We start from the raw sequence: 20,637 nt of genomic DNA on the forward strand, positions 1-20,637 counted from the left end.
AACAACGATCCATGTTTGAAGACACGGGTTACAGCTGCCACCGCTGCTGCTTTTGTAGATTGATTACTACATAGTTCCACATAATCATCTGACGTAGTCCAATCTTTTACCGTAAGCGACGTGTTTTGTTTTTTAAGTTTCATTTTATTGTGATCTATTAAATCTTAAAGACGTGTATATATATATATACACGGACACACATACACGCATACATATATATATATGTACTTGCAAACATATCATCATCATCATCATCATTATCATCATCTACATCATTACAAGAATTAAATGAAGAACAGCAGCAGCAGCAGCAGCGGTAACAACAACAGCGGCCGGAGACGGAGTCGAAGCGGGAGACGGAGCTCGAGATTGAGCTAGATCTAGATACGGAGACGGTTCTAGAGCTAGATATGGAGACGGAGATCCTCAAACTCCACCTCCAGCTCCGTTTCCGTCTCCATCTCAAGCTCCGTCTCCGTCTCCGTCTCCATATCTAGCTCTAGAACCGTCTCCGTATCTAGATCTAGCTCAATCTCGAGCTCCGTCTCCCGCTTCGACTCCGTCTCCGGCCGCTGTTGTTGTTACCGCTGCTGCTGCTGCTGCTGTTCTTCATTTAATTCTTGTAATGATGTAGATGATGATAATGATGATGATGATGATGATATGTTTGCAAGTACATATATATATATGTATGCGTGTATGTGTGTCCGTGTATATATATATATACACGTCTTTAAGATTTAATAGATCACAATAAAATGAAACTTAAAAAACAAAACACGTCGCTTACGGTAAAAGATTGGACTACGTCAGATGATTATGTGGAACTATGTAGTAATCAATCTACAAAAGCAGCAGCGGCGGCAGCTGTAACCCGTGTCTTCAAACATGGATCGTTGTTGGCAAACAATATTAGATGTCTCATCTGTGGACCCTCCAACTGTGGCAAGACTAATGTCCTGTTGTCTCTACTTTTAGATCCGAACGGTATAAAGTTTCATAATGTTTATCTTTATTCGAAATCATTAAACCAACCGAAATACAAGTTTCTGAGTAAAGTTTTAGAGCGGGCGGGTGACATACCGTTTCACACATACAATGATAAGAGTCAAGTTGTCCCACCGGCGGAAGCCTCGGAAGACAGCGTCATCGTGTTTGATGATGTAGCGTTGGAAGATCAAGATGCCATTCGTCAGTATTTTGCAATGGGACGTCATCGTTGGTTAGATTGTTTCTACTTGTGTCAGACATACAGTAGGATACCTAAACAATTGGTACGTGATAATGCCAATCTCATATTGCTATTTAAACAGGACGAGTTGAATTTAAAACATGCCTATGATGATCACGTGAACACCGATATGAGTTGGGAAAAGTTTAAGGAAGTTTGCCGTGAGTGTTGGGAGAAAAAGTACACTTTTTTAACAATCGACAAAGAGAGAGAAATTAATAAGGGTCGATATCGTAAAGGATTTGACGTTTTTATTATTGTATAAAGTTGAGCGTCATCTCCGGTTTATTATCAGTTTTATGTTGTCGGCTACTGAGGAACAACCTCTTTTTTTAAATTTGTTTATCAACAACAACAACAACAACAACAACAGCACATACATCAAAAAGGAAATATGTTTGGTAATAAAAAGTTGAAACGGAAACTGGTAGATTCCATTGAGAGTGTAAAGAAAAAAGTAAAGGCATTGCGGGCAGATAAGTCATCTCTTGACACATCTCTGGCTCAAACCTTTGAACCGATTACAAAACCGCTCAACGTTTTAATGACTAAAGCGTTAGAATCTAAGGGTAATAATGACAATGAAAATGGTGAACCAGCACCAGCGCTATTAATGAATAACACCCCTCATCGTCATCCTCCCATGTTAATAAAAAAAACCTCCACACCATTACCAACACCACAATCACGTAAAAGGAAATATCTGATAAAAAGCGAAGAAGAAGAAGAACCCCATAGTAAAGCGATTAAGTGGAACGATAATCTTCAAACAAAAGTACAACAGTTGGATTATGATGATGATGATGATGATGATGATGACGAAGAAACTATGAAGTCAGCTCTCGAGAGTGATGATAATGATGATGATGGGAATAATCATAGCAGTGTATTAGATCAAAGCGATTATCAAAAATATCTCAAACACTTTTCTAAAATACCATTCGGTGTTTATCTCAAAGAAAATAAAATGTATATTGGAGATAGTCAAATTAAAATAATCGATGATTTGATACATATTAAAGATTCAACCTTCAAAATGACACCTGGGCTAGGTGAACTTATCTTTCAAAAAATACCAAAAAAGGATATAATTTCGAAAGACGATGTAAAGGATTATAATACGATTTTAGACATTACAAACGCTCACCGTAGAGGATTCACACCAAACGGTCAACTGAGCGGTGACAAAAGTTTAAAGTATAAACTTTTCATTAAGCATTCGCAAGAATCTAAGCGACATAAAGAAGGTGGATGTTTGAACCCTCGTAGAAGCGATATATTGACTACTAAAACGTTTTATCCGAAAACTGATTATATCTATTGGGATGATCCAAACGAACCGGTTAGCCGTTTACAGCTTTTGGTCGCATCGCAGAGTGCCGGTAACACCTCCCATGCTAACGAGATAAACGCGATAGTTGAGGAACTGACTGAGGGTGGTATAATTTTAAAGTAAGAAACAGGATCCAAGGAAACAGACCCTGTTCTCCCGTTAGGAAACCTGTTCATCCGATCGGTTACCTGTTTTAAGTAGATCAGTTATCTGTTCATGTAGGCTAGGTACTCTATCTGATCTATATAAATATGGCTGAGGGTATCCTCCATTATTCACTTTCACAATGCCTCTTAACAAGTGTGGAGAACACTTGGGCAGCAGCAGCGCCAACCCAATGGTAAATGTTAGCGGTTTATTAAAATAAATTATTGATTAAGAAAAAAAATGGCCTATTTATTTTAGCATAGAAACCCTTATCAGCTCTGACCACAAAATGGTTAGGTACCTTTTTTTTAAAAAAAATTAGGTTATAAAAGTGAGGTGATGTGCTCGCTCATACTTATATACAAACCAACCTTTGTTTGAACCATACGCACACATCGCGCACCATGTCATCCTCATATCATTGTGGCTTTTGTAATGAAGATATTTTATCAAACCGTCTCATAGCTCATTCGAGAACTAAACGTCATAAGTTACTGTGTACTCAAGAAAAATCTAAGGATTGCGCCGTATACATTGTGAATAGTGCCTTCAGATGTAGAATTGTGAGTTACCGAATTAATGGGAGCTCAAAAATATTGGATCCTAAAATGTACTTGTTACATATTAAAGATACGATAAAGAAAGTGATTGATATCGAATTAAAAATCCACAAACATGTAAAAGTGAACCTGGAACTATTTTGTACTTTTATGAAGACCGACCCCGAAGGGGAAATAATACGTGATTTGAAGTCATTTAATACTCAAAATGTGTCTCTACATATGGATGCTGTAGATTTCCCATCGTTCTATGAACATATCACTTTATGCATTTTAAAAAAGTGCGAAGATTTTCAAGAGCGTGACAGCGGCTGGTCGCTTGAAAAAATTGAGTTTATCGAAGTCAACATCAACAAATATCAACCGCTCAAAGGATCATCATACATACCCCTCCCGAAAGCAGTGCAAGTGAAAAAAGCGTGTGTCAATGTGAAAAATAGTGATAATAAGTGCTTTTTTTTGGGCTATTGTTAGCGCCCTATATCCTGTGGACAAAAATTGTGATCGACCCTCCTCGTACCCACGCCATGAGGACGTTTTACAAATTAACGGTATAGAACTCCCGGTTTGCCATTTAGGTATTAAAAAGTTTGAAAAATTAAACAAGATCAGTGTGAATGTGTACGGTATTGACTCTAAGAAAAAGAATTCTAAAAAGGACGGCGGAGATTTGATAATTGTACCTTTAAGAATTTCGGAAGTATCTTATGAACGTTATGTGGATTTATTGTATTATGAGAAGGGGACATTGTCGCATTATTGTTGGATCAAGAACTTATGTCGCTTAGTGCGCTCGCAAATAACTCAATCTAAAAATAAAATTTGGCTATGCCGTGGATGTCTACAACACTTCCCGAGTGAAAGCAAACTTGAACTTCACAAGACGATCGGTTGTGGACATTCGCTAATAGAGCTACCTAAGGAAGGTGACAAAATTTTGCGTTTTCAAAACTTTAAAAATATGATGAAAGTACCATTCGTAATTTATGCTGACTTTGAGTCAATTTTAGTTCCCTTAGATAGAAACAGCGATACTACCGCTACTACTTATAACACCCACAAACACGTGCCGTGTAGTTTTTCTTATTATCTTCATTGCGATTTTGATAAGAACCAATCAAAATTTGTTATTTATCGCGGTGAAGACTGTGTCGAGAGATTCATACAATGCATTTATGAAGACGCGGGGAGGATTATAGAAGTTTTGCAAAAAGTCATACCTATAAAGAATAATAGCTCGGATGATGGGGGTGTTGCCCCCAACATTTGCCACATCTGCAGTAAAACAATAGACAAAGATGAGGTTCACGTGACTGATCATTGTCACTTGACAGGTGAAGTTAGGGGAAAAGCACATAACGCGTGTAATCTAAATTTTAAAATAGCAAAGTTTATACCGGTCATCTTCCATAATCTGAGTGGCTACGATTGCCATTTGTTCATTAAAGAATTGGCCAAGGCCGATGGAAACTTGGATTGCATCCCCATCAACAAGGAAAAATACATTTCAATCGATAAGCGAATTGGTGATTACGCGCTAAGATTTATAGACTCGTATAAATTTATGTCGAGTAGCTTGGATAAATTAGTCAAAAACCTTTCACGCGAACAGTTCAAGATACTACCGAATTTCTTGCCGTCTCACGATCAAAGCGAACAAGACAAACATATGAAACTGTTAACACGCAAAGGGGTTTTCCCTTATGAGTATGTTAGCGACTGGGACAAGTTAGAAGAAACTTCATTACCCGAGCCTTCCGCATTCTATAATAAACTCACCGACTCACGCGTCTCCATTGAAGATTATCAACACGCGCAGAATGTATGGCGCGAATTCAACATAAAGTCCCTCGGAGAGTACGCTGATCTATACCTCAAAACAGATGTTTTGCTGTTAGCAGAAGTCTTTGAAAACTTTCGTCAGGTGTGTATAGATACTTACCAACTAGATCCTTGCCAATATGTCACAGCTCCAGGTTTGAGTTGGGATGCAATGTTAAAGCATACTAATGTATGTCTTGAATTGCTTACCGACTACGAAATTATTCAATTTATAAAGAAAGGTATTAGAGGTGGTCTTAGCCAGGCGTCTAATCGTTACGGTAAAGCTAATAATAAATTTATGGAAGACTATGACGTCAACCAGGATAGCAGTTTTATCATATATTTAGATATAAACAATCTTTACGGTGATGCTATGCGACGTCCACTCCCAATCAATAACTTCAGGTGGATGAGTGAAGAAGAGATTAAGCAGTTTGATGTATTGTCACATGAGATAGATTCTGATATTGGATATATATTAGAAGTTGACTTAGAGTATCCATCCATATTACATGATTATCACAATGATTATCCTTTCTGTGCCGAAACAAAAATACCATTTGAGGGCAAAATTAAAAAGTTATTACTTACTTTAGATAATAAATTCAAATACGTCATACACTGCGCTAACCTCAAACAGTGTATTGAAAAAGGTTTGATATGTAAGAAAATTCACAGAGTACTCACTTTCAATCAATCACCTTGGTTAAAATCATACATTGATTTGAATTCACAAATGAGAACAGAGGCGAAAAACACTTTTGAAAAGGATTTTTTTAAACTGATGAATAACTCTATATTTGGAAAAACAATTGAAAATGTTGAGAAAAGGGTCGATGTGAAGTTGTGTACCCGTTGGAATAGTGTAAAAACAGGAAGAAAATGTAAATATGGCCTTGAACGTTATATTTCAAAACCAAACTTCCACAGCGCTTCTATTTTCTCCGAAGAGCTAGTGGCAGTGCAGTTAAAGAAATCTAGAATTGTCTATAACAAACCCATTTATGTTGGTTTTACTGTGCTAGAATTAAGTAAAAGTTTAATGTACAATTTTCATTATGATTATATCCTACCTAAGTATGGTGAAAATGTGAAGCTGTTATACACTGACACCGATTCTTTTGTTTATGATATAAAAACAAAGAACTTTTATGAAGACATTAAGCCAGACTTACAAAGTAGATTTGACACTTCAGACCTTCCGGAAAATAATGTATATGGGTTAGCACAGGTAAATAAAAAAGTCGTAGGCGTGATGAAAGATGAAAACAAAGGTATAATTGTGAGAGAATTTGTAGCATTAAGATCGAAAATGTATGCTTATGTATTAGACGAATACACCAAAGACAATAAAAGAAAGTGTATTAAAAAGAATAAAGGTGTTAGCGCTGCTGCTGTCAGGCGATTAAATTTTAATAAATATTACAAATGTTTAGATTTAAGCCAAAAACCGCTGTATGATGACTTGTATAACTTGATTAGTGATAAGCATAACGTGTTTACTCAAATTAAAAGAAAAAAAATTCTCTGCGGCAGAGATGAAAAGAGATTCATCTTAGATGACGGTATCAAAACGCTAGCATGGGGACATTATAAAATAAATAAATGCTAAAAAACTCTTACGCTTTTATTTTAATTATACACAACACACCCACTAAAAGTCTACAAACACATAGAGTTTCTTCGTTATTAGGGGATTTTTCACTTCCACGAACCATATGGCCCCTTCTTTCCATATGGTTGTTGTTTGTTTGCACGGCACTGCAAGGAATGTCCTAATTTGATATTTAACTAATATCTCCTGCCGGATCCCCTCCGCGTGGTAATCCGAGTGTAACGTCACTGCCGGATGCTCAGCTAGCTGCTCCTCCAGAACCTTTTTCCGCTCCTTCCGCGCCGCACTCCATTTCTTAATGTCGATGTCGGGGGGCGAGCGCCTCGACGCTCGAAATAAATAGGATGTTATTTTCTGTTCCTTGCCCTGTACGTTTATAATTGTACGTAATGCCCTCGTTGTTGAACCATAATCTAACACATAATTCAATAGCGTAATCCATTTTTACTATTTATTTTAATTTAACCGTTCGCAGTGTTTGCTAGTCTATAAAATAATGAAGACAATAAATTGTTAAAACACACATCCGATGCAAATAGAGGAACAAGTGACCCAATTACGCAATTAGATAATAGCGAATAAAATATGCTGTAGTAACTGATAACAGAATAGGTCAAATCACTCCCACGCTATATTTGATTAAAACAAATACACTTGAACGCAACAAAAACAGAGCATCTGGTATGGAAATAAGTATTCGAAATTAATTATTTTATAATTGCCCGCGAGTACAGGAAAACCACAAAGATATCATAACACGGAACATGTACTGATAACAAAACAAGTGCAGAAATACATACCTACCAATCATATGAGTAAATACCTATAATTGGGGTAGTCGTCTTACATTTACCTTAATAAACTAACAATCTTGTATGGAAACATATATTCAAAGTGAGCTGTTTCAATTGCCCATTAAGTGAGCTACATCACATGTAATACAGAACATGTACCGATACAAAACAACCCCGGAAATGGGCCCTAAACATATTCACCTATTTGAGCCAGACTCCCTATATTTACCCTACTGGTGCGGATGCGAAATTGACAAATTTCAATCGTAGTATGCAGGTTTGGAGGCAAGTTGTTTATATCAAGAGCTCGCGGTTGTCGCCATAAATCTTAAATTGGTGATTTATTTTATACAATATGGCCGGAAGGTGAGATTGATCGATAATTAAAGTTAGACCAAGAAAAGTCTGCAGCGATTTTGATAGCCCACGCAGTGCAACTGTTATTGAATACGGCATATTTCCATTAGAAGTTTGACGTTTAAAATAATACTTGCACTGCGTGGTCTGCGTGGGCTATCAAAATTGCTGCAGACTTTTTTTGGTCTAACTGTATTTAAATTCTGACCTAATTGTCAACTTGAATGTCCAGTTTAGGGACTGGTCTTCTTTACAATAATTACAATCGAAGCAATAGGGATCACCGAGACGATTTTAATTTTACGTCCACACCACACAAATTAAACGAGAAATCTTATCTTATCTTATTTCCCCGTCTGGGTCGGCCTTTTTTTGTATTTTGAGCCAAAATCACTGTTTCTATGTTATCACCTACTACTCTAGCTGTAAGTTTTCCTAACAAATAAAATAAAATAAATATAATAAAATATTTATTTAATTACCTACAATATGTGTATCCAATATCCTTGTATATATTACTATAAAATTGCACAATTTTCGAAATATGTACCAAGTAACATTTGTAAAATAACTTTTTTAACTGACCGCGCAACAGTAGCGCCGCTAGCGGTGAATTCTCGCGATATTCTCTAATTCAAACTTTTTTGAAAATATCGATATGAACAGCACTGGCCAAACTGTGGTAGAGTCTGTGCGGAAAGAGAAGAGTCGTGGCAGAAACGGGAACTAACATTTTAAATTTTATATGGCAATCAAACCTTTGACACCTGTCTTGTAAAAAGTAAACAAACTTCTGTCAATGTATATTTTTATTAACAAAAACCGCAAGTTTTATGTATAAAATATTTTCAAAACACGATAAAACCGTACATAAAACCACAAGGAAAATTATATTTAACATTGTTCGGTTTTGTCAGCGGGAAGAAAACGGCTAAAAGCCGACTATCGACTTACAAAAAGTCGCGGAACGTGTTTTCGCTATTCGCGGGTATTGATGTTGGATTTAATATTAAATAATTACCTACTTAATAAGCCCCCTAAGTAACTTGTCTCCGGTACATAATCGGTAAGCATATTCATTCAAAATATATTAATTTTCATAAATATGCAGGTCATTCATGATCTTTAAAATAACTGACAAATAGTCTTGATACTTGCCATTTTATGCATATTTGTATGTAATTTCTTTTTCAGGATTGTGTAAAAGTACCTACGGTATCTCGAATAAAAGACCGCTAAGTAGGTGATATGCAAGAATTCGTAATCTACGTGCCGGATTCAAGCACATCCAGTTCAGATGAAGATAGTTCTATGAGTGTCCCTGGTTGTTTTGAAGCTAGCTTAAACATAAGTGACATTGAATATTTTAATTCAGACTTCGATTACAAAGAATAAAACGTTTTCTAATAAAATATTTCTTTATTTGTAAGTTCGTTTACTAGGTTCTGAATAAAACTTTTTCTAATAAAATATTTCTTTATTTGTAGGTTCTGTTAGTTACGAAATTATATTTCATATTTAGCAGTGACTTTTCGGCGAAGTAAAATATCGTGAGATGAGAGAACCGGACATATCCCAATAAGGCCTACCTACTTAGGCACTATTTTTATTCATATTCATATTTATTATTAATAATGTACACATACATTACAAGTCAAGTTTACAATGGGTGAAATATATCCCAGATAAAATTACAGTTCTATTGCCCAATTTCCACCCGATCTACCCGGTTTTAATAACTGTTGGACTGCACAGATTAGGCAGTACATAAATGAGACTCGTATCTTGTTTGGTACTAAAATTACAGTTGTATTGGGCAGATTCTTAAATAGTTTTAGCAGTTTTGTCAATCGCAGTGACTTTTTAGTATCTGAGATATAAAAACAAGTGTGTTTTAAAAAGAAAACTAGTGCCTGCGCTAAATCAGAGGATTGAGTTGACGAGCCGACACCACCACCAGGCTCCGTTTAGTAAGCCGTGGTAAAAAACCGGAACAAAAGGGATTCAAGTATCATGACCTTTAGTGTCGTACTATAATCACGTGACCAGTGTTGTCAGCATAGCAAAAACCATAAAATAGCACTGGCGCGCCCTCAAATCCCACGACTCTTCTCTTTCCGCACAGACTCTATCATTTGTGCACATTGTCAATTTAGTTCGCGAGATTCTGGAGGCAACCTTAGTTAATTAGTTTAGTTCTTTTTTTTATCTATATTATTTTGCTTATATTTAAGTTTAGTTTTTAATTAGTACTATGTTTACATTATGTTGTTGTTTTTGTAATTGTAATAAACTTTTATTAGTTATGGAATTTAATTCCATTTTATTGACATTGTGAATGTTGAAATCAAAAGTAAAAAGATATACAGCAATATTTTTATTTCTTAATATTTTTAATAAACACCTCTGTTTACTGTTGTAGTCCCAATCAATTAATTTGCTGCATTCCGGTGAAATTTTACAAAATGTTAACTCATTATTCCCTGAAATGAAAAACCAACAATAAAGATACAAAAGATCTCATAAAATTTTTATATATAAATAAAAGATAAATGCCATTTTGTAAAATATTCTTTCAAACAAAAGAGCATGCACTTATTGACTTTCATTTAACAATAGTTATTCTATAAAACTGAATTCAGTTTTAACCTTACCCAATGTTCTTAAAAACTCATCAAAAGTGTCCTCATTGCGTATAATGCTAGCAATGTATACTTCTAGATTAACATTCTTGTCAAACAACCTTTGTAATATATTACAAAGTGGCTGTAGAATTGAAGGATCATATACTATGTCTGCTCCAATTACAATATCTGGCACCAAGTGACTAGGTATTTCATTCTCATTGTTCCAATCCAACATTATGGCATCTGTAAAGTGATCATAGGAAATGTAACATATTTTTGTCAGTTGTCATTCCGTTATTTAATCTACATATTATGTTATTGTAATAAAATATGGAATTAATTACCTATATTTGGCTGTGAATTTCTTTCTGAATCAATCATATAATTATTTATTTCATTAATGGAATCAGGAAAATTTATAAGAATATTTTCCTTTATTGCCTTCAACACATCATCATGACAATCAGTCAAAACTATAGATTTGATTTTACAGTGTTTTGCTATGGTGATCCCAGTAAAACCCACTCCAGAACCGAGTTCCAATACTTTTTTATTTAAAAATATATCTTCATTGCAAAGTGCCCAATCTGCTAACATTAGAGCAGCCTGAAAACACAGTTTGTTAACTTTAAATGTAGTGTAGGTAGTTATACTTGGTCAAGCAAATCTTGTCAGTAAAAAAAGACGGCAAATTTAAAAAATGTAGGCGTGAAGGGTTATCGTCCCATAGAAAATTTGAATTTCGCGCCTTTTTGTACTGACAAGATCTGCTTGACCAAGTATATCAATGTTACCCATTTTGTTTTTACATTAGAACGAAATAAGCGAATTAAGTAAAATTTATTAATCACCCAATTATTATATAGTTGCGGTGAGAAAACTTTATATGTTTGTTAATTTACCTCCCAAGTTCGCATCCCAGTGGTCCCACTCACAACCATGTTATTAGTTTCCTTTATTGTAATAATATTTCGCAGGCCTTCGCCAATAACATAGTGACGGTAGCAAAACATGTCTGAGCTTTCACATTTCATTGCTGAGCACAAGAATTCGTAAATATCGTCGTGAACTTCTTGGTATGGTTCAATAAAACTTATCAATTTCTTGAAAAACAGTTTTGAGAACTCGTTTTTAACTGGGTAGCGTTTTAATAATTCACTGTGAACTGTTGCATCAAGAAACGCGTTTTGGTTTGTCCATGTCATTAGTTCTGCATCTTCAGGCTATAATATAATAAATACAATAATATTACTCACTTATATAAATTCGGTTTTTTTTTATAAGTACATTGATAAATATTTTTCCTTGAGCTTGGTAAGTATGTATATATATCATATACTCACCTGTAGAGAAAATGTTAATGATCCTTTGAAATAATTCCTTATAAGGGAATTTAAAATATTGTCAGCTTTCATGTTAGTTGTATTCATAACTTTGTAAATAATTATTTATTAAATAGTTTAAATGATTATGTATTAAAGTGTGAAAGTGTATTGTTTCCAGCTATTGAGGTTATGAACTATGTTATAAACAAATAAATGTCAATGTCACGTCACGTCGCTTCACAGATAACGTCAAGTTGTAGCTTTATAATCGACTCGATAAACTACATAATCGAGTCAAAATAATCGTCCTAGAAACCTAGAAAGGCAACACTATTGAATGCATTATCAGCACGAACGACGATAAATATTATTATTCAAGCGAAACGAACGAGTGGATTGAGTGTGCACTTAATGCTGTGAAAAATATTATTGTAACTTGTGTAATAACACTCAATAAGGATAAAGCCCGCTCCACACTCGTGCGCGAATCGCGGCGCGAAGCCGCGAACGCGAGTCTGGAGTCGATTTCGCATATCAGCGAACTAGACTCCACACTCGCGTTCGCGGATTCGCCCGCGATTCACGCGCATAGTCTGGAGGGCGCTTAAGTTAACATTATTTAAAAGACATGGGATCGTGCCAGTCGTGCCTGGTAAGTGTTTTTATAAATAATTTATCGTTTTAACTGATACTAAAGTTACTCTTATTATTAAAGTAGACATAGGTAAAACGTTTTCTGAGCTTCTTGTGAGTGGTTGTTATTGTCTTCGCGTTTTAATGTTTGGGAAGTTTTCATGTTTTGAAATAGTAAAAGTCGTTTTATCATGTTTATCTACCTTTTGACATTTTGGTAACAGAATAGTGTTGTACCTGCATTTCTATTTCGTTACGTTGATATCGATATTTGAATGTACGGGGATTCCCCTTTTAGTACGCACGCTGGAACCCTTCATAATAATGAATAAATAAAATTATCCATCTCGTACGCATATTCAACCAGTTCATGTTTTCAAAAGAACATTAGAGTTAGACCAAGCTAACTCTGCAGCGAATTGATAGCACATACTGTGGAAGTGTTATTTTAGACGTCATAATATCATAGACATTTGACGTCTATGATAACACTTCACGCTCTGTGCTATCAAATTCGCTGCAGAGTTAGCTTGGTCCAACTCTACCTATCCAGCGGGTGTCGTCTCGTATTTCATTTCAGTGTATTGGCTTATTCGTGGCTAACTGACACCGCTTATTGCGTATTATGTGTTATAAAGAAAAATGCACATGCAGCACAGCTCAAATTTTTAATTAGGTACCTACATGTAATTACTAAAATTAATGTCCCTAGGTACATGTAACACGGACTTTAATGTTAGTGTAAGCTAGTGGGTTTATTATATGATTAAAGATAGGTATATTTTTTTCGCATTAGCTCAATATAATACCTACATCTTACACCTAAATCAAGTATAATCCAAAAATAATTCAAATTTAATAACATATGGTATATGGATCCGTGGAAGTTTTTATGAAGGTGTAATTAACTAACCAACACGAATGTACTTATTTATAATGTTTATACTTATTAAAAACTATAATTAAATATCTCCGAGGGCGGACAGGTCTACCCAACTGGCGTGAAGTGGCGCAGAATAGGGCAGAATGGCGCTCTCTTGTGTCAGAGGCCAAGATCCTCTTTGGGTCACTGAGCCAGTGATGTATGTATGTATGTAATGTGTATGTATTATTAAATATCTACAGTTTGTTAATTGTAGTTCGCTTTGAATTGTACGAAATGAATGAAACACTTTAAAGTAAATTATTGTTTTAAGGGGGACAATGATTCAACATCGAGTATACGGGATAGATCTCGGTCACCTAAACGAGTTGAACGCGCGCAAACTAGCACCACGCGAGGACCACCAAATCCGGCTTCATATAATCGGAGAGTTACACAGGTACTATAGCACAGAATAAATAATAGTACTACCGTACAGAAAGGAAACTTCCTACAAAACCGAAGTTTGACAGTGGTTCAGGGTCGAATCATGCTATCCCTTTCTAATATATGACACTATCCCTTTCGGCTATTTAGGGTTGTCAAAATTCAAGTGATTATCTTATCTGTGGCCGTGCACGCAGAAGGAAGTCAAGTGGTGCCAACCCTAATAATTGCTCGGAGCAATGCTGAGCCGAGCGGAGCCGAGTTTGACCGATCTCAGGAGTTTCGCACCCCTGACTATAGTCAATTTGTAAGTTAATTAATATGATTAGTATTAATGTAGTCGATCCACTACCGGTCGTTACGCCAGAGCAGTAAGTAAGTAAGTATTTATGTAGTAATAATTAAATTTGAACATGCTATGGGGATCATGTTGGCATAAATATATATGTCGAATGTTGTTTAACCGAAGACGTTGTGTCGAAAATCAGACGTTAAAATATCTGTGTTTTTTATATTAGATATTAGAGTTAAACCAAGAAAAGTCTGCAGCGATTTTGATAGCCCACGCAGTGCAAGCGTTATTTTTTACATCATAATTATCATATAAGTTTGACGTTTAAAATAACACTTACATTGCGTGGGCTATCAAAATCGTTGCAGATTTTTCTTGGTATAACTCTCTGGCATATGATCTACCACCTGATGGTAAGCGGTTATCATAGGCCATAGACGCGTGCAACTCCAGACTCTAGAGGTATCACATGCGCGTTTCTATTCTCATACAGTATTCTTTTGAGAATGTCGTTGAGTACTAACCTAAGTCAAAAATGCAAGAATGAGCTTTTGTTATGTTATGATGTACAACTAACTGTTACCTGTGTAGGTAGTGTAGGTAGGTACTGAATGTTATGTTGATCCATTACTATACAAGTAGTCATAAATACACTGAAAATGAATTAGTATCAGGATCAGGACGCTTTTGTTTTAATTTTTACAGACTGCTCCATTTGCGCGTCCACAGAATGAAGAGCGCATTGCATACGAAAGACTAAACCGACCTGTGGTAAGTGGCATCATTAAAATGTGGAGTTTTATCAAGTTTATTTGTTCCGCATAATTTGCCCTCAGATAAAAAAAAAATATAACGGCAACAGTAATACATCATCTTTGAAAATTTCAACTGTCTATCACGGTTCATGAGATGTAGTCTTGTGACAGACAGGCAGACGGACAGTGGAGTCTTAGTAATAGGGCCCCGTTTTTTCCGTTTGGGTACGGAACCAAAGAAAATTCTTGATATTGTAAGTAGCACTGATCCTAAGTATTTCAATATTGAAATGCATTCTTGGCAGTAGCAAAAGGCGCGAAATTCAAATTTTCCATGCGACGATAACTGTTCGCGCCTACTTTTTTTTAATTTGCCGCCTTTTTCTACTAACAAGATTTGCTTGACCATCTATATACGAAATATTTTGTAACCTTCTACTCGTATTTAAGACGCAGCAGGTAGTAACACCGATACGCAACGTTCAACCTACAGGAAACTACAATGTACCAACTACCAGTTCAAGGGTAAGAAAAAGCTAATTAATTCATACTAATGGTCACTATTAGCATACATCGTTATCGCGGGAGCAAATATAAATTTATTAAAGAAGTGGTAAAACAGACTGCCCGTTTAGTAAAAACAGACCTTTCTGCCTACACATTATAAGCCTCCAAGAAGTTCATCATACATAGCACGAAGTTTTTGTTGCATAATGTTCATAAATCTTGCTTTACACTCTGTTAGTAAATAATGACCCGGAATCGACATATCAAATAAATATTCATGATTTATTTTGTACAACATTATTTAATTTTTGTTGATCTTAAGTGATTTTCGTAATATACGACATAAATTTTCTCTATGTTTTCTACTCTTAATCTGCGGCGTCGTGCAGTAAATATCCATTTTAATTGGCTAAATGATCTTTCGACTGCTACTGTTGTAATGGGTGCGTTTTTAAAACGACGGAAGTAATCAAATGTAGAACGATATATCGTTGAATCTAGTACTATCTCCTTCTCCGATATCAGTTCACACATTTTTTTCATAACTTCATATCCGGCATTTTTCTGCAAAACCACTTTGAACTTTTTTAAAATCTGTTTTCCATCTTTATTCAAAATTAATTTGGATATATGTTTGTATGTATTTTGTACTATGGTCAAACTTTCACTAAGAGATAGATTTTGGCACTGCAGTTTATTTATAGCATCTGGTATTACTTGCAGATACTTTGCTATGAAATTTACATCTTTTCGAACTTTTGCACTGAGTAAAGATTTTTTTGCTTTGACGATGCACTGTGCGTCTGAATTACGAAATGTGTCTATAACGCTTTTTATTTCATCAAAATACTTGTTGTAGTAAGTGGTAGCCTCGATCCATGTTCCCCAGCGAATAATTGTTGGGTTTGGAGGCAAAGGAATTCCATTAAACATTTCTCTTAATGCTTTTACTCTTTTCGGAGATTTGCGAAATACTTTCTTTACATTTGAAATTAATAGGTTAACTTCTGGAAAAAGAACACGAACTTGATCGGCAACTCTGTTAACCCTTATCTTGGCAAGGCTCAAAATATCTTAAATATAAACATTTTTTTAGTTTTTTGTCACCTATTGAGCATACTAGACTATTAAAAAATAAGAAAAAAAATCCAGGATTTTCCAGTTTCGGAAAATCATATGTATCATATTTGATACAGTGCCAATAACTCGTCAAAATAGTTACCTACTTTTTAGAAGAAAAATGTAGATTTTAATAAAAATAAAACATGTAATGCAACAGAAATTAGCATTTACTGCTAATTAAACGCAATCTAAAGCATCAGATGACTATTAAACCTGTAAATATAAATTATATCTACGAATACCTGATCACATGGGCGGAAAATTTGATCCCGTAAAGTTTCAAAAAAGTCGTCAGCAAAAAGTTGAGTAAAATATGAAAAGTAAACAAATAATTAAAAGTAAAAAAAAATACATTTTTTTTACTTTGGGGCCATTTTTTGCCATACACATATTTTTCCGTGCTACGGGCTACGGCGTAGCAATAGTGCTACAGCGTACGAATATATAGTTAAATAACATCTAGTTCTTAAAAAAATCAAAGTTTAATAACTAAATAATACGACAACTAATATTCAATAATTGAAGCATGTTTTGTAACCCCACAAAAATAAAAAAATAAAAAAATCATGTAAATCTATTTTAACGATAACTTGGCAATGTATTAAATGTAATACAATCCTTTCGATATGTACATTTCTGAGTTCTTGGCACTGTATCAAATATAATACATAACAGTTTCATGTAAGGTTCTATGTATTAAATGTTTTTAAATTCAAAGGCATTGTAAATATGTATGCACTAAGAGACAGTAAAGACATCAAAATGTAGATTATGGAAAAATATATACTAACATAAGAAATAAATGCAAAACTTTCTGTACAAACCGCAATCTATTGTTTCCGCGGCGCCATGTTGATTATTACTAATTAATTTACAATGACACTCGTGTCAATTATTTTTTCCTATAAGTAAGGAGGGTAGCTCGACATATTGATGGTAGAATTATTTTGTTAGGTAATAAAGTGAACTTGCTAGATTTTTTTAAGTTCCATGTATCACGGGTGTTACGATGCCAAGATAAGGGTTAAGAGCATGGGCTAAACATGTAACATGGACAATGTTCGGAAAAAGTGTTTTCAAATACGATTTGACAATACTGAAAGATTATAAAAAACAGTCAAAAACAGAAATGACATTCGTATAGAGAAACGTTTATACCTACGACCTTAAAATGTATAATTATTTTATTGAATATCAATGCTATCTTACCTCCATACTTGACTTGATTGGTACTTAAAAAGATTACCTATTAGGTACGCAACCTTATCAGTCAATTTAGACATTTGTCAATCTTGACTGATCTTTATTTGTAACAACATAATCAAATAGAAGTTGCCTTTAAAATGCCTCGAAGGAAAATAACATGTGATGAATTTGTGGGGTTGTTTATACAGGATTATCCTGAGCTAGAGGCTCGCGATACAAATCTATTTTGCTCGAAGTGCAATATTAGTTTTTGTAAAACTAAATCTTCCGTGAAACGTCATTTTAACTCTGAAAGACACACTTCTCTCAAAAAAGATTTTAGGTTGGAACTGACAAAATTTCTAGTAAGCTGTAACATACCGTGGTCTCAAATAGAGAACCCTGTATTTAAAAATTTCATTGAAGATTGTGTATCTGGAAAATTTAAAAAAAACTGTTCAGGTCCCTTCAGAATGTTTGCTGAGGCAGACTTGCGTGAATGAATTATACGACAAAGAGATGGATATAATTAGAGACGAATTAAAAGACGCGTATATATATGTAAGTGTTGATGAAACCACAGATGCTATAGGTCGTCAAATCGCTAACGTTATAGTAGGTGCTATGCTTGAAGATGATGTTGGAACTCCACACGTGCTGTCAAGCAAATGTTTAAATGAAACGAACAATATCAGTATAACTAATACTGTAAAAAATGCCCTGGATGATTTGTGGGGCCCTGGTCACAATAAGCATGACAAGGTGTTGTTGTTATTGACTGATGGTGTGGGGTATATGTTGAAAGCTGGCAGAAATTTGAAAACACTTTTTCCGAACATTGTCCATGTTACATGTTTAGCCCATGCTCTTAACAGAGTTGCCGATCAAGTTCGTGTTCTTTTTCCAGAAGTTAACCTATTAATTTCAAATGTAAAGAAAGTATTTCGCAAATCTCCGAAAAGAGTAAAAGCATTAAGAGAAATGTTTAATGGAATTCCTTTGCCTCCAAACCCAACAATTATTCGCTGGGGAACATGGATCGAGGCTACCACTTACTACAACAAGTATTTTGATGAAATAAAAAGCGTTATAGACACATTTCGTAATTCAGACGCACAGTGCATCGTCAAAGCAAAAAAATCTTTACTCAGTGCAAAAGTTCGAAAAGATGTAAATTTCATAGCAAAGTATCTGCAAGTAATACCAGATGCTATAAATAAACTGCAGTGCCAAAATCTATCTCTTAGTGAAAGTTTGACCATAGTACAAAATACATACAAACATATATCCAAATTAATTTTGAATAAAGATGGAAAACAGATTTTAAAAAAGTTCAAAGTGGTTTTGCAGAAAAATGCCGGATATGAAGTTATGAAAAAAATGTGTGAACTGATATCGGAGAAGGAGATAGTACTAGATTCAACGATATATCGTTCTACATTTGATTACTTCCGTCGTTTTAAAAACGCACCCATTACAACAGTAGCAGTCGAAAGATCATTTAGCCAATTAAAATGGATATTTACTGCACGACGCCGCAGATTAAGAGTAGAAAACATAGAGAAAATTTATGTCGTATATTACGAAAATCACTTAAGATCAACAAAAATTAAATAATGTTGTACAAAATAAATCATGAATATTTATTTGATATGTCGATTCCGGGTCATTATTTACTAACAGAGTGTAAAGCAAGATTTATGAACATTATGCAACAAAAACTTCGTGCTATGTATGATGAACTTCTTGGAGGCTTATAATGTGTAGGCAGAAAGGTCTGTTTTTACTCAACGGGCAGTCTGTTTTACCACTTCTTTAATAAATTTATATTTGCTCCCGCGATAACGATGTATGACTATTAGTAACATTTTCAAGTCAGATTAACTTGGTTACATTTTAAACAAAAAGTATATTACGACGATAGAAGATGACCGCTTCTCCATACAAAATACCTCTTTTTCCATAAAAAAAATTAAGTCTGCGAAACATAAATAAATTTTGAAAAAGATTAAAAACAAAGGGGTAGCTATTTATGGTTAATATACTTACATCTAATTAGGTACGTAAAAATATTTTCTATAATTAACATTACCAGGGAGGAAAATGGGGCCTATATTTGTATTATTTTGTATGGATATGCGGCGACTTGACATCGTCCCCTTTCTCTTAAATCAGGTTTTTATTTTTATTTTAGCCACGAACCGTACCCACACAGCAGTTGTGCAATGTTCAACCAATAATAAATAATAACAGACCAATATTTACCATAGGAAGTGGCACCAATACTCGTACATGGGTGAGTCATATTTATTAGGGCCCGGCCACATGTCCATGGTGACCGGCGCCGCACCGTGGACATGTGGCCGGGCCTTATGAATTATGATACTTTCAGTAAGTGTGCCATGCTACGTAGTTAGAAGATCATATTACAACGACATTTATAATTACGACATTTATTGAGTAGCTTATACACACACCATTTTATGTTAGGATAAAGGTCCCTTGAAATTAGGTAATGTTGTCATATGTTTCATGTAGCTTACTAGACGGTCCCCTCGTCCTTTTCTCTCGGTTATCGTTTAATATACCTAAGGAGTGCTGTGCCGATATCTGCTAAATGGCTTTTACAAACTTCACCGATAATTGCATTCGATTTGCTATACATGATAGATTGTTGGGGCATTTGGTTAATCGATTGAATTCATTCTTATTTTATAATTTATTAATTAATCTTATAAAATTGCATTTGATTTGTTGCAAGGTATGTAGAGTTAGGCCAAGATAAGTCTGCAGTGATTTTAGTAGCACACACAGTGCAAGTGTTGATTAAAATTACGTGTGACGTTCCACGGGAAAAGGTACCTTATGAGGGTTTCTAGTTTCGGAGATATGAAATGTTTTGTAAAGAGGTGAAAAATGCTCAATTTTTTTTTATTGTGCGATCTGAAACCTTAATGCGTAACGTTTGTTTACCTGCTTTTATTTTTGTTATAAGTTAGTTATAAGCCTAGTAATGTCGTC

The 20,637-nt window shown here is 34.9% G+C and overlaps 2 protein-coding genes across 2 annotated transcripts; one reads left to right on the forward strand and one right to left on the reverse strand.

The window, feature by feature from the left end:
• Positions 1-10,056: 10,056 nt before the first annotated feature.
• Positions 10,057-12,024, reverse strand: LOC134665598 (protein-lysine N-methyltransferase EEF2KMT). The gene is made up of 5 exons (XM_063522563.1): positions 11,832-12,024; positions 11,391-11,711; positions 10,833-11,094; positions 10,516-10,731; positions 10,057-10,344 (listed from the first exon to the last, which is right to left on the reverse strand). The coding sequence occupies exons 1-5, from the start codon at positions 11,916-11,918 to the stop codon at positions 10,097-10,099; spliced, it is 1,134 nt and encodes a 377-aa protein (XP_063378633.1). The 5' UTR covers positions 11,919-12,024; the 3' UTR covers positions 10,057-10,096.
• A 394-nt stretch (positions 12,025-12,418) lies between these two features.
• LOC134665513 (uncharacterized) lies at positions 12,419-19,930 on the forward strand. Its single transcript, XM_063522488.1, has 5 exons — positions 12,419-12,465; positions 13,643-13,768; positions 14,753-14,818; positions 15,253-15,327; positions 19,811-19,930. The coding sequence occupies exons 1-5, from the start codon at positions 12,442-12,444 to the stop codon at positions 19,928-19,930; spliced, it is 411 nt and encodes a 136-aa protein (XP_063378558.1). The 5' UTR covers positions 12,419-12,441.
• Positions 19,931-20,637: the final 707 nt, after the last annotated feature.

The sequence above is a fragment of the Cydia fagiglandana genome, chromosome 6 (genome assembly GCF_963556715.1).
Source record: "Cydia fagiglandana chromosome 6, ilCydFagi1.1, whole genome shotgun sequence".
Classification (NCBI taxonomy): domain Eukaryota; kingdom Metazoa; phylum Arthropoda; class Insecta; order Lepidoptera; family Tortricidae; genus Cydia; species Cydia fagiglandana.